This window comes from Nestor notabilis, unplaced genomic scaffold, assembly GCF_000696875.1.
Source record: "Nestor notabilis isolate BGI_N333 unplaced genomic scaffold, ASM69687v1 scaffold9693, whole genome shotgun sequence".
NCBI classification, from domain to species: domain Eukaryota; kingdom Metazoa; phylum Chordata; class Aves; order Psittaciformes; family Psittacidae; genus Nestor; species Nestor notabilis.
In genome coordinates this window covers 68,585-83,860 of record NW_009921470.1, presented here as the reverse complement: position 1 = coordinate 83,860, position 15,276 = coordinate 68,585, and the positions used below count along the sequence as shown (strand labels likewise).

The following is a 15,276-nucleotide window of genomic DNA, read 5'->3' as shown; positions in this document are numbered from 1 at the left end:
CCCCAGCCCCACGGGCCCCTCTGGAGGGCTGGAGTTCACCTTCAAAAGCCATCTCCAAGCTCCTTCTAGAGAGCCACAGAGCTGCTAAGTGATTAATTAATTATTTGGGGAGGGGGGATGGGAGCTCACAGGCTCTCCCACGAAGGCAGCCAGAAGTTTCAAATCTGTCTCTGATACCAGGCCATTTGTTTTGTCACTTCGTAGGCTTTATTTATTTATTTATCTTACAGCTCTCATTGTGATTAAAACTGTTGAAACAGCTGTTAGCTGGTAGCAACTTCCCTTGTGTGATTTCCTGATGTCAATCAGGCGACTGTGGGGCTGCAGCAGGGATGGGAGCTGCCCTGTGTGGCTCTGATGGGGCTGGGTGAGAGGCAGCAGCATCCCTGGCTGTCCCTCGTCCCCCAGGGACTACAGGGACTGCTCCCACTAGGCAGCAATGATTGCAGCAGCCACACACCCCATTGCATGAGGAGAAAATAAGGGAATAACAGCAATGAACCTGTGGAACTTGTTGCCAAAAACTGCTACTGAAATGAAGAGATCAGCAGAAAAAGGAGTAAAATGTGGCCTTTATGTTTAAAAAAAGAAAAAGAGCACCATCACCCCTGAGTGTGGAGGCTAATGACAATCTGATTAACAAAGTGTTTGGTTTAAGCTGGTCAGTCCAGGGTGGAGAAACTCCCTGCAGCTTTGAACGAGCCAGTCTTAGGCTTTACGGACAGGAGCTGGATGCCTTCCGCCACCAGCAGCTGGGCCAGAGAGGGCAGATGGGGAGCAACATGGGCAGAGGGTCGCTATCTTCTGGGATAGCAGAGGATGGAGAAGCCTTGCAGTCTCTAGTTTTGGATACGCGCATAGAAAACCTCTCAGGCTGAGGAAAGCACAGGGCCATGTTTCTCGTGTCAGGGCACACCACGTAACCTCAGGTGTGAAGGACGCCATGACCATAAATGCTGATACTCCTTCTGTTGTTGAAGAAAGCAAACTTTTTGCAGGTTTTCTGCAATAACATCAGGCACCTCAGGGCTGGGCATGCTGGCTGTGACAGGCCTGCTCCCAGCTGCTAAATCCACAGTGCAGCAAGCTGAAGAGCTCAGCTTCCAGTTTTAAAAGAAGAAGAAAAAAAGGCAAGTGAGAAAGAGAGACCAGGTCAACCCAATCCTGCAATGGAGCCAGCAAATTGCCAAGACCCTCTGTTTAGGTAAGGCACTGGAGGGAGGTTTTGGGAATCTGGCCTGGGTTGCCTGAACTCCATAGGTTCCAAGAGCCACTGGTAGGCTGAGGAGCAGTGATAAAAAAGAAGCAGCAGCAGGTCATTGCTGTTGGGCTGTATTATCCACAGGCTTTGGCATTTTCCAGCTGAATGCTTGCTGCTTCTTCCTTCCTAGCCCACTGCTGGTATTGCTTTTACATCATGACTGTTGAGGAGTGTATCATTCATAACATACCGATCACAGAGATTCCTTTTTAAATGCTTAGGGAGATAGAGGGCTACAAACCCTGGGAAATCAGCTATACCTAATATATTATGTAGAAGTTCTGTAATCATTATTGAACTAAAGTGCATTGAGTAAGTGGATAAAATCAGTCCCACTGTAGCATAAGTCTCCAGAGAGCACAGATAAAAATGCCTTGCACTTAAGTAGAAAAAGGTAACAAAATATTTCCAGTCCCAGCAACTGCATTTTCTCCTCTATATAAATAGGGAACCCTCAGGAGAAGGCAATGATGCAGCAGAGGTTGAAGGCAAAGTTAATGGGGGGGAGAAGGGGGAGCGAGGCAGTGCCTGGGGCAGGCTGGAGGTGAGCAATGTGAGCAACACTCCATAGAAAAGAGGCTGAAGGCAGAGCCCTTCATGGCAGGAGCAGTGGGTAAAGAGGCAGCAGGGCAGTGGGCAGGACCTCTGCAAAGTTGGGAGGGATGGTGCAGGCCTGGGCGGGAGCAGAGATGAAAGCTGCAGCACAGCTACATTCCAGATGAGCCTCTGTGCAATGTTTGTGTTCCCCTTTCCTCTAAACACTGCAGAAAAGTGAACTTCTATGACAGGGTTCATCCTAGGGCTTGCTTCCCAGAGCTTTCACACAGGTTCCCACCTCAACACAGAGAGATGCACGCACACACATATGCATTTTTGTGTCTCCTGATCTAAGGTCTGGTCTGAGCTGCTGCCTTCTTACAGGGAGACACTGAGGCAGCTTTACTGGTAAATTTATCTCGAGGTTATTCTCAAGCAGATAACCTGTGCCACTTCAGAGCACACTTGTATGTAGCTACAGTCATAATCAGTCCTTGCCTCTCCTTGTACATGAGGCCAAAAGCTGCCAGGCTGCAGTGAACCACCAAAACACTGTGAGTCTCTCTTGTGTAACCAGCTGCAAACCCACTGAAATCCTTGTAATGGTTTACAGTATATGATATTCTTTGACATGAATAAATGTAGGAAGATTAGGGATTCATATAGTTTACCAAAAAAGTAAGTAAATGAACAATTTCATCCCCCTTATACAAAACAGAGTTTGGCTGGACTGGGATATGTAGGACAGAGTTTGTTGTATATTACAGGAAAGGGTTAGGTGATCATCTAAATAACTTTTTGGATGGAGATCTTCAACCGTACATCCACATTAGTGATGAAGTTTGGGTCATTCATAGAAAATGCAAAAAATGTGTTATGGCATTATATTTGCTGTCCCTGTTGTAAGCCCACACAAAAAAAGCCACCTAGAACTGCAGTCCCCGTTGTCAGGCTGTGACCTGGGTAGTCATTGGCATTCGTATCCTGAAACAACTATATTAAAGTTTTCTAAGATGTGTGCTCTTTCACATGACCTGCCAATCATGTTGGAGCAGTGCCATAAGCTCTAGTCTAGTTGTATCCTCAAGGGCACCAAGGAGAGGAAGAGAGAACAGGGTTGTGGAGTTGGAACTATTACTTATTTATCTAAAGTATTGACCTGACCTCCCCTACTGAAATATCAGCATTAGATGCTGGGGAAAAGGGATGCCAGAGCCAGCTTCTTCTGGGAAATAGAGGAAACAGAGATGTCAAATGAGGCCCAAGTCAGGCAGCATCCCGTTGAGATACTAGTGTTGGGGGGGGGCAGGCAGGGAGGTGGCAATGATATGAAAGAGTATAGCTGGTGGGTGGGCAAGGAGGCAGCAACCAAACTAACCAAGTAGCATCTTGCTGAAGCTCTATACGTCAGGCTGCTTCACAGCATCTCTGAGATGTGGCTTTATTGTATGGAGTGGACTGTGAATGTTCACTGGTTGATTTTGCAGTTTTTCTGAGTATGATGGTAATGAAGTGTGTTTGGGAAGGGAGAAACAAAAAATAAACAGTAAGTGATGCCTCTGTAATGTTGTTTTGGATGGAGATAAGGAAGTAAGTGGTGACAGCTTTGAGATGACGAGATGGATGGTCCTCATGGACTCCCCATCTCCCTGTCTGAGGTACAGACCCAGGCCCAGATGAGAAAAGCACAGAATGAAATGAAATTAGAAAAAAAAAGCCACTGGGATTCTCCATGAAAAGGAGGGCAACTTTCTTGAATATGACACTAGAAAAGCTTGGCTTGCTTATCACAGCAAAGCAAAGACTGTAGCAGCAGCATTTTTTTGCTATATATTTAACAACAGGAGAGCTGACAGACACAGGTGAGAAGATATTCAAAAGCACAGCGCTGGCGCAGGACAAAACTATGTAATGTTTTCTATGCACTACAGGAATGGCTTCAGTGACAACCTCTCTAAAAGGGTAATAAGAGCAAATAAACTAAGATGCAGTGGGTGCATTTTCAAAAAAGCTTGGGCAATGTGGCATTTGCTAAAGTTCTTCCAAAAACTTCTGTCCCATGAAACTAGTCTGGAGCTGAGCTGGAGCCAGGGACTCTGTGGGATGCCTCCAACCCATCTTTAGTACAGCATTGCAATGCGAATATTTATAAGAGGACTGGAGAGCAAGGGGCAATAAACAGGAAGCAGCTGAGGAAATCAAGTGTATGCCATGAAATGTGTCTTCAGCTAACTTCTGAAATGGCAGCAGATACATAGGCTGTGATGCCAAGCAGAGTTACGTAAATGATTAGATGAAGCAGCTGTGGCAAGACCCTCTAGGGACAGACTGTAAAGGGAATAAGCAGACACGCAGACAAGGCCAGGAAACTAACAGTGAAGGTAGCTCATTTTGCTGAGATTTCTTCAAACAAAATGAAAAATTAAAGGTATGCCCACAGAAAAATGCAACCAATCCCACTGCCACATGCAAACGATTCAGTCAAAATGACTACTACAGTTGCTGAAAAATTTAAGCCACCAGTTTAGATGGCAATAAGCCATGCTGTTATATGGCTTTCCCTCAGCCCCCAAGCCTACATGTTCTCTATGCAAAGACAGAAGACACTCGTCTCCCTTTCAATGTATGATCCAGCATGGGATATGTGTCTCACTGCAGCCATACATGAATGTGTGCCCTGCAACTGCTCTTCACATGGTTTGGGCTTTGGAGGGTTTTCTTCTGGCATTAAAAAAGCAATTCCTCACCTACACAGCACTGCCACTCAGGTGATCTCTTTGGATTGTCAAATGAACATCACTGGGGCTGACTAGCAGACTCTTCTTCAGCATCTGTCTGAACTACAAGCCTTAAGGTTCATGCTATCACCTCCCTCAGCACTGCCCATTTCTTTTCTAATGCAGCTGAAATTAAATCTCAGACAAAAATATTCTCACTGTATCCAAAAGACAGAAGCAGAGCTCTGGTTCTGCTGCACCTAGAACAGGTCGCCTAATATTACATCCTGAACTTAATCTTTAAGACTGCTTTTCAGCTAATGCGATTCCACATCTTCTTAGTGAGCTGAGCACTCATAAAGCTCTCAGCAGCAGTAAGAGCTGCCAATAGTCACACCATTTGAAAGAGAATCAGGAGAATTATCTATCATCTCAGACAGAAGAAACAGATCTCTTGTGCTGACAGAGTAGACACATTGTACATCAGACTTTGCCAGCATCTCTCTTTAGCAGCTACTGGAGTGGCTCTGCAAGCACTTAAGAGATACCCAACACTTTATATTGCAAGAAGCCACTTCCAGCTGCTTATATTTTCAGCAAATTTGAAGTAAATTTTAATTTAAACTGCAACCCCAACATTCCCTTGGAAATGTTTGGAGCCTTGCGTTAGGTGTAGTGATTAAAGGTTTTGATTGTCCCCATACAGGTCTTCTGTTCAGGCCCAGTTAAGTGCCATTTTTGTCAACGTTCCAAATAGCAGAGGTAAAGCTCCTTATTTTCCTCTCCTGCCAGAGGAGTACAGAATGAAATGAAACACCTAGAACCAATTTAGCAGCAGGTAGATTTGTCATTTAGGAGGGTCAGCAGAATGGAAACACTTTATAGGAACCTCCTTCATGGTCAAGCCAAGGAGCTAGTTACAGCTCAACGTATTTTGGTGCAGTTCTTGGAGCTTGCCTTGAGTAGGTCACTTAAGACCTGGTCCTGGAAGTGTTGCCAATGACTTAAATAATACTAAGATGAAAAACTCAAATCTCCCTGGGTCTCTGGCACCGGATCTAATATGCCTTTGCCTTGTATATCATGATCACTGTGTTTGCAACTGAGTATGTAAAGCTAGACATGCTCCAGAAATCCACTGGAAAAATATGTTGTCCCTTTAGGCAACCAATAGACTAAACAGAAATAACAACAGTAACAGGAAGAACATTCAGCATCATGAGTGAGAATCCTTTGAAATCCATTAGTGATGGAGGAGGAGGAGTTTCAGTGCACCAGCATTTGCATGTTTCACTGTGTAATTCCATGAATTTCTGCTTCTTAATTTCAGAAGACAACTCAGTAGCCCGTGGCTTCTATATTTTATTTTTCCTCACCTACTAGCCAGCAGAAGCAGGAAAATAACCACACAACTAGGAGCTGTATTCACAGACAGGAAGTAACTTTAATTAAATATTGTGAAAGTTGAAAAGTTTTTACAGCTTGAATTTCTGCAAAAAAATTATAACAATCTCTACAGTAGTTAGTTTCTCTAACAATAGAACTGTACAGTGTGTGTGTCTATTCAAAAAGATTTAGATAAGAAGGTGAAAGGTTAGTAGTTTCAGAGATGACTTCTTTTTAGCTGCATCCTAGTACAACTGTGAGGAAATAGGCATACTTTATGCGATCCAGTCATTGTGAAGCTTCACCTTGTTAAAACTGAAATCTGAATGTTTCCACTTAAAGCCATATTCTGTAAACAGCTGCATCTTTTACTTTGTAAAAGATAAGGGTGGTGCAGGGGAGATTTTGTATAAATTCCCATCCTTCAGATCACTATAAATAGCTGCAACAAAACAAATTATGCACATTGTCAAAGGGTCTTTGGACACTGGCACAGAAGACTACAAACATCGATGGCTAACACTGGTGTCAAAATCGCTATGACTTTGAGTGGAGCTCTACAAGAGTAATTGATGGTGTCACTGGACAAAATATGGCTTTAAATTTGATTACATTGTCGTGCTGTTGCTTACTATGTGAATTAGAATAATTGCTTGGAATACAGAGAAGCAATAAATTGATGTCTCTCACATTTTCCAGTTTTTTCTTCTTTTATTTTCTCACCATGGAAAAAAAAAAAATCCTGTTTTCTTCCCTTCCCCCCAAAGATCACACTGTGACATTCTAGTGAAAACCATTGCAAAATTCATACAGGAAGCATGCACAGTTGCAGCATCGTTGTAAATGATTTCTCGCTCGACTAGAAAAAAGTTATATTGTTTTAAGGTAACAAAACAGTTCTTTTGTGCTTTTCAATTCCTTTTTTTTTTTCTTTTTTCTTAGAATGTTAGTGATGATTGACAGTTCTGGTGCACAGTACAATGTACAAGTGAAATGAATATGATTTGCATTGTTAAGGCATCCAATCTGCTGGTTTATATTTATGTGAAAGACAGAGAAATATACAAGCAGACTTAAGAAAGAAAGTATTTTCATTGAGTTCTATGAAGTTTCTCCCCGTATTTAATGCACAAAAATGCGTCACTCCAAAGAGGAGAAATCCCATGCATATTAATAGAGTAAAACAGCATTAGTTTTTGTTAAGCCTCAAAAGCAAAGGATACATTTCTTTTAAAATCTACATAACTAAATGCTACAAGAATAATATGCTACTTTTTGCCATATATTGGAAAAAACTTCTTAACTTACAAATAATACAAAAATAGACAATGGCTTTTGGGTGGAAATTAAAAAAAAATGGAAGCATGGTTTTAAACAATACTAAAAAAAAAACAACCCTATAAATGAAATGTTTTAAAATCACATTTAAACAGCTAATACAACGGTGAATGACCAAACAAATCAGCACTTTTCACATAGCAAACGTACACAATAAAATAAACTTGGTAGGGGAAAAAAAGCAATGTACAAATTCCAAAGATAAATACATTATTTATATGGATATTTTACAAAATCCCCTGTAAAACAAACAAACAAAAAACAGAAACAAAAAAGCGCTTTTTTTCTTTAATTAATTTTGCAAGTATGTGCAAGCTAAAGGTAGTGAGCTCTTTTTGCAAAATATGCAGTAAAATTCTTTTTTTGTGATATTGAAAAACTGTCTTAAGACATTAAAATGTATAAATAGAACAACAACTTTGGCAAAAAATCACAAAAAATCTACAGTATTTATAACTACATACAAAACACAACAGCAAAGAAAAAATATCAGGTAATGCATCTTCAGAGCTTTGCTGCCTCTTTGACTAATAGTTTTTAAGAACACTTCCCAGATAATGATAGCAAAATTTTTGTAAAACAGAAGCTATGGGTTTGATTTGAAACCTTCCTAACAACCCTACCCCCACCCCCAAACTCATGTCTCCATTTATTATTCAAAAGCAGTTACCTGTTGCTTAATATATTATGATACAAACTGAGAGGGTCGACTGATACAGGAACAATCCTAGTGGGAGGCTGACGAAAACATGTGCTTTTAGATCGTGAGGATGCAGAAACACAGACGTGTCTGGTCTCATTCTGCCCCATAACAACAAATAGGTGAACGGGAGTGGGGCTGTGCTGAAAACACCCCACATGTCAAGGATGGCCAGTCTGTGTCATCGTTAGACAGCTGTGCAAAATCCAAATGGCATTTTATGCACAGCTCAGGTAACACTAAACTTTGAGAAGGCCACTCATTTGGAAGGAGTCTGACATATAAACTAGAGACATGCCCACCTAATCTTGCAGGTTTAGCTTTCTATCTAGAGGCACTGAATTTTCAGCTCAAGAGGAAATGTGTTTGATATTTGCATCCTTACCTTCCCTTTAACCCACTTCTCTTGTGGCATTATTTACACAGTCATTTAGTCTGATATTAAAGACAGAGGTTACTAATCCCACCCCTTATTCCGCCCTCATCATCCAAAAATACCAGCTTTCTCAGGAGTGATATCTATTTAATTAGAACATTAAAAATGCATCATATTAGGAAGTCGCCACTGGATAAGCAACCTATATGAGCCGACCCTTAATTAAATGGCCATAATTCTTCTACGAAAAACTAACTGGCACTTCTATTCTGTCCCATACAGACTTATATGTAAATGACACCACTTCATTTTTCTTTACACAGCTTTAAAAAAAAATAAATCATAAATTAAAAATGCGGAGTTCCATCTCTAGTGTCCCTTGTGTAACTGTATGATTTATAAAAGACAAATGGTGTTGAGTTAAATCAAGCCTTAAAAAAACCACGAAAACCAGGAGGAAATAAAAGCAAGTCCCCAGCTCCCACCCCCACTCCCACCCCCAAAAAAAAAAAAAGTGGATTTTTTATCAACATACAATAAATATATCTCCCAGGTATTTGGGATGGACAACTTGAATCAACACCTTGCAACTGGAGATTGGTAATTTCAGTATTTGCAAGGATGGTGATTTTTGTTTTGTTTAAAAATCTGCAGTTATTGTAAGATCCTTCTTTATTTCTTTTTTTTTTTTCTTTTATTTTTAAAAAGGCCTGAGTAAAAAGTTCCACTCTGGGACTTGTATCAGATTCTCTCTGAAGCAGAATTCAACCTCTTCATTAATAAAATTCTTCAAGGCAATTCTTTCACATGGGGGGAACAATCATGCCAGATATAGCTGTCAGAAGGAAAGGGGAAAAGGGAGAGGGGAGAGAGAGATGGGGAAAAAAAGTTACTTTTGTGCATTATCAAGCAACTTTCAACATCTTCAGAGACATTTTAAACATTTACTAGTAACATACTCAGCTGTACTGTGAATTGCATTTATAATATAAGTATCATTGAGTAGACACAACTATGTACACAATAATCACAGGAACCCTCATTTTGATCAGAAAGTGGTTTAAATTGCAAGTGACTTTGTGGAAATTAGTTATATTTTGCAGAAAAATTACACTTCCCCTGATATGAGAATCAGACCCCAACTTAATTTTCTGATTTTAGTTTCAAAATCTCAAAAATGCTCAGGAGGCTTAAACTTGGCCCAGCCATTGCCACACATTCTATTATTCTTTTAAAAGCAAAGCAGATACTTGTTCCATATATGAGAAAATGGCTGGAGTCCCATAGGCCGTCAATATTACAGACCTGGTAGGGTGTTCCTTGCATTAGGCACCCCAACAGTGCTCCATTCTTCCTATGCCAGTTTTCTCTTACAAGTTCAGTGTTCAGTGTTTAACCCTGGGACTGAAGTATGTATTTCCAGGTGCTCAGAAAAGGACTTAAACTCTCATATCCAATTTTCAAATTGAAATATGTCCTTAACTGCTAGTTTAACAGACCAGCATCTCATGGTTTTATTATTACACCTGTGGGAGACACCACCAACTACATTAAATGAGTCGTATGTTAATGTTGATTTAGACTGTCTTCTCCTTTGTTGGCTAAGTTGAATCATCAATATTTCTTTATTATGCTTCCTAACCTCATTTTGTACAAAATCATCACGTCTCTTAAAGACAAGACATTCATTTAAAGTCAACAGGTACAGTCTCCCACGTAGCTTGACCTCTGGCTTGGTCTCCCTCTATTTACCAGGAACTCTGCAGATCAGACATTCTAAGTGATATACTGTGAGCAGGCACATCATTACAGGAGGTAGTCATGCAAGTTTAGGATGAAAATTGTAACAACAATGCATCTTTAAGATGTCAGTTGCATGGTTATTTGCCAAAAGGTAGAAAACAGATTCGCCTTCAGGTTGGAGGCACTTCATGAGCACATTATTTAAATGCTAGGACTGCCTGCCATCTCAGACATCTGGACATATAATTTCTTAAGGAAGAACTCAACCCTGTGACTGTTGCTGATTCATTGTGCTTTAATTACAGCTGCAATTATTTGATAAGAACAGAGCCAAAGTAAAAGACTCACAGATTTGGGGTTGGAAGGGGGAGAGGAGGGAAATGTTTTCTCCACAAACACCACCATATGTGCAAAAATTACAAGTCTAATCAGCAAGGGGAGAACAGCTCGAGTAAACTGCACTGATTAAATGAAATAAAATGAGAGGAGAAGGCGAGAATGCAAAACATATCCACATGTTTGCAACGGGCCATCCTCAGAGGTGACATGTTGCAACTATACAGCAGCATTTCAATTCTTAGAATTTATCATTCAGCAATGGTTTTATGTGAAATCACTGAACTGATTGTTTCTGCTCCACATAAGAGCTCTTCAAGGAGCTGAGAATGAGGATAAAAGGGATAGAGAGGTGAGTTAAGCTTCTTTAAGCCCTATAGAAAGACACTCAAGTGAGTAGCATAAAGAACACTACTGTGTCTTAGATGTTCCTTGCTGAGATATTTCCCGTCATGGGCTTTTTTGGCTCTACCATGGAGCTAATCTGAGGATGCATTTTCATCTTATATCCATGGCTATTCTGTCTCCCTTATCTCAAATCATATTCATCAAGGATGAATTCAATATTGCCTTTTTATTTTTTTTTTTAGAATCCTTGCCTATTTAATCAACATCGGGTGAAACAACATGAGTTTTGCTTAAAAAAATTCTCAAAGGGTTTTATTTCAACAGTTCTCAAATAACAAGTTCTGAATCCTCACAACTGGGCTGTCCCCTTGGAATATGTAACGAAAATGAAGCAAATCCAAGCTCTCACTGTTGTGGTTGCTCCCTACTCTGCTCTTGGATGGGTCACACTTACATATGGGCTATGGTATGGACCCTGAACCACAGACATCTATGGAGTCAATAAAATAGGTATTGACAGCAATGGACACAGTCAACCACACTAATTCTGGTCAGCTACTTGCAGGGAAGGGTGGAGTGCAATTTTCCCTGTCTGGATATATGAAAGACTCATGTGGTCATAGACCTGAGACGTAGGCTTTGTTCCAGTTCTCCTTCTAGTTCATCAAGCAATTTGATTTGTTTCTGTTTCTTACCCAAAGATAATAATTCTTATCCATATTACTTAAGCATTTGGAGATTTCTGGATGGCAGCCATTTAGCAGAATACAGGGGTGGGACTGCAGTGCTTGGACACCAGTTACTGTGCAGAGAAAAGCAATATTGACAACAGTATTCCCTCCTTTACTGCTCAGGTAAGCAAGGAGTAGAGCAGATGGGAATGGGTAGGGTCTTCCTATATAGGATGAGTGCAACTGAGCAGAGTCAGATGGGTAATTAATCTTCCGTGCATACTTCTTCCACTATTTTGTTCTTTCCAGCCCTTTCTAAATTCTAAATGCAGTAAAACTTTAAAACAAGATGTTGTTTTGTTTTAGAAAAAAATACCTACACTTCAGAAAAAAATGTCAAAATATTATTCCAACAAAAAAATTCTCAAGCTAAAAGATTCATAAGAACCAAATCAATTTCACCAAAAAGTGGTCAAGAATTGCCTTTTGGGACAGCACAGCTGTCTACCCTGGATAAGAGCCCAAATAAAGGTGACATAATTGCAACTCCTCTCTTCGTGGCTTAGACGTTTCCCTGCAGTTACATATCAGCCACACGCCTTTTGCCATTGGAAACAAATGGTATAGATGCAGATCTTAGCTCATTTTTTCAAAGCATTATTATTTTTTAAGAGCTCTGAAATTCTGAATTAAATTACAAAGCAAATGATATATTTTCTGCCTAAAAGCTTTGATATTTCCATCCTTTCCAAGTCTTCATGTATATCAACCTACTTCTATTCCTTAAGTGCTACATCTAGTCATGCAAATTCTCTCAGCTGTAGCATGTTATTGATCCTGAAAACAGAGATATCAGTGGGAAACAGTGGAGGTATGAGATCACATCCTTTCCAAAAAGGGAAGGCAGACAGTAGAAAAACTCCCACCAATGGGCACTATGTCTTCTATCATATACTAATTTGTGTTTGCTGCTAGCAAATTACAGAAATAATGTGGTTTGAGTTTTACAGAATTGCATGGCAAAGAGAACAACAGATAAGCCTATCTGTTGTTTTAGTGAGTTCTGCTGATATCTAAGCTACATAAGGAAAGCTTGATTGCTTTCTGATGTATTCAGAAGCCCAAGAGAGATAAGACAGCCTCCTTATACATGGTTGTTTATTTAAGCAATAAGACACAACAGGCAGTGCATTTCTGAGTGATTATTGCAAGCCTCAGGTGGTGTCAGAAGGCATGGGACTAAAGGCTGTGTGGTTTTTACTCACCAAGAAGTTCAATGATGACCTAGAAATGAACCATCTCTTGGTGTCTCGTTCCTATTAGGAAAACTGAATTGCTAAAAAAAAAAATTAGGGGAAACACTCAGATCTGTGTGGTTTCTTGGCATCACAGATGTGGATGTGACATAATGAGGAGGCAATCAGCAAGCCCCAGTTTTGTTTGGTGCTCTCAGTTCATTCCATAATTGCTTTTCATAACTGAGTATGTGGAATCTGAGAATTCCATGTCTTGTAAAAGGAAAAAACAGTGCCTGAAAAAGCTTTCTCCTGTTACTTGCTTTTTCTCTCCCCCCGCAACAGCAAGCTGAGACTAGGTGAAGAGACGAAAAAAACATTAACATGTTCAAAAGCTTCTAGCAGTGCACTCTGAGCTCCTTTTTTATTTTTTGAATTTGGAGGTGAAATATTTGTAGCTTTAAAATTCGTAGCATGTCGGCAGTGCCAGATCCTTTAAATGCACAAAAATTAATCTAAACACTACAGATCACCTGAAAATATTGTTGTGTTTTATTCCTGATGCAACCTGTATTTATAAGCAGTCCTGAACAGAAGTTCTGCTTATATGTTCCTACTATTTTCACAATTTCTGTGTGCCTCTGTGTACATCTGCAAGGATTCCTCCTTCCAATTCACCAATGTAAAATGCACTGAGGACAATGCTTTCCTTCAGTCACAATAAATCCCAGCTTTTATGAATGAGTTGCTTCCACTCAGCTTGCATATAGATTTTTTTTGACTGTTAATGGTGCTATCAGCATTATGCCCGCAAGCCCAGCGTTTCTCTTTCCAGAGGCCGTAGAGTGACATGTGGAGTCTGCGGAAGTATCCTCCTCCTGCTCTACACAGCTCTTTCTGAACATGGCTTTAAAAATGATGGATTTTATTCCGTGCTCGATGCTCTTTGGATAATTTCCACAGGCACGTGGAAAGGAAAACAGACCTCAGGTCTGGGGGAAGCACAACGCGTACCACAAAATCTTTCCCACCTCTGGCACAGTTGGAGGCAGCTGGCTGCATCTGCTTATAGAAACTCCTCAGTCTAAGCGAGCATGAAAATATCTCTCTCGGCACGCTAATGCATAGTGAGGTAATTACACAGGAAGGTTTAGGCACAGTGTTGTAAAACAGCCTGAACCAAACAATGGAATGGGCAGTGCTGGTCTTTGCAGCATCCTCAGTTTGACAAGCTTTTGTCTGTCACTCTTTATGCTTGCATCAATGCTTCAAAACATATTTAGGTGCTGATGCAGGAATATTTTGCAATAAAAGAGGATGAGATGCAGAAAAGGAACAGCCTCTTGATACCAACAGTTGAATAGACTTTCAAAAAGGTCCTGTGCCATTTATGGAATTAATTGGCACAGAAGTACATTAATCAGTGGAAACTAAAGTTTGCCCTGCTATGAGTTAAACTGGGAAATGCTGCTGTTAGTTTGTAATGTGTCTTTTATTCCTGAAAGGCAAAGGTTTGTGCCAAGCTCTGTAACAGTCTATTTGCTCTCAGTAGGATTTCTGCACAAGTGTACTATGACAAAGGAAAAAAAAGGAAGGGAAGATTGAGTGACGTACTTCAGGAGAAGGCCAGCCCCTGGAGAGACCCTGCAGTGGAGTACTTGCTAGAGTCCACAAAAGACTGGTCTGATAAAGGACGACAACAAGGAATAAGAGAGGAAAGAAAGAAAAAGGATGGTATTAGTAAGCTGAAATATTACTCGATTTTATCACAACAGTAGGTGTGTGCTTTAAAAGACACAAGCTCTCAATTCAGCAGTATTAGTCGAGTTAGAGACAGGGTGGTTGCCAAACACCTGCATGATACTAGGTGGGCTGGTGGTGGAGTCCAGTTACTCTTTACAGGAGAAAACTTTAGTACAGAGACCACCAGGGATCCCCCATTGGCTTCAATCCCCTTTGACAACTCAGTGTTTCTTAGAGCCTTACAAGCTACCTGGAACTCATGGTTTTGAAAGCAGCCAGCTATGCTCCAGACTTGGTTTCACCTACCTTGCAGGCTATTGCCATTGGTGCTGGTGCAGGTGGGAGGAGGAGAAGTTTGCGGTCTCACAACAGGCGCAAAAGCACTCTTCTGTTTCACCGCTGAAACCATGTTGGCTGGTGAGAAGGAGAAAATCCCAGAGGAACTGCTACAGTTTGAGGGGAGGCTAGTGGAGGAGGCCATTGTTGGACTTGATGGCACAACTAGATGAAAAAAAGACACCCCAAAATACATTCCTTAGTATTAGATAATTAGCAAGCTGCAGAAACCAGACAATTCTGCTTGGATGCACTGGGTCTAATTTCAAGACCAAGGCCAAGGCCTTTACTGCAGCTAGATTTCTGATTGTTCACAAAGCCTGGACAATCACTACAGGAACCCCACTTGTTTCATTTTGTTTCATTCTGTTTTGTTTTGCAGGTGTTCAGAGGCAGTAACTCTATGAGCTCTTAAACAAACCCTTAATTCTCTGTTGCTCCAAATCTTTATTCTTATTACAACCCCGTCCTGCCATCCTGTTTCAAACTTTTCTAGTGGTTGACATTTTTGCTTACATGGATAAGAGGGAATATAAGACTGTGTGAGTA

General features: G+C 40.7%; 1 protein-coding gene across 1 annotated transcript in view; it reads right to left on the bottom strand.

The window, feature by feature from the left end:
• Positions 1 to 9,118: 9,118 nt before the first annotated feature.
• The window catches only part of LOC104403117 (transcription factor COE1), a gene marked incomplete at its 5' end in the record, with an annotated part of 71,099 nt that continues 64,941 nt past the window's right edge, over positions 9,119 to 15,276 (bottom strand). Inside the window, 2 exons of the mRNA XM_010011165.1 lie at positions 9,119 to 9,150; positions 14,698 to 14,892. Of these exons, the coding sequence (XP_010009467.1) occupies positions 9,119 to 9,150; positions 14,698 to 14,892 (227 nt within the window). The remainder of the gene's footprint in view (positions 9,151 to 14,697; positions 14,893 to 15,276) is intronic.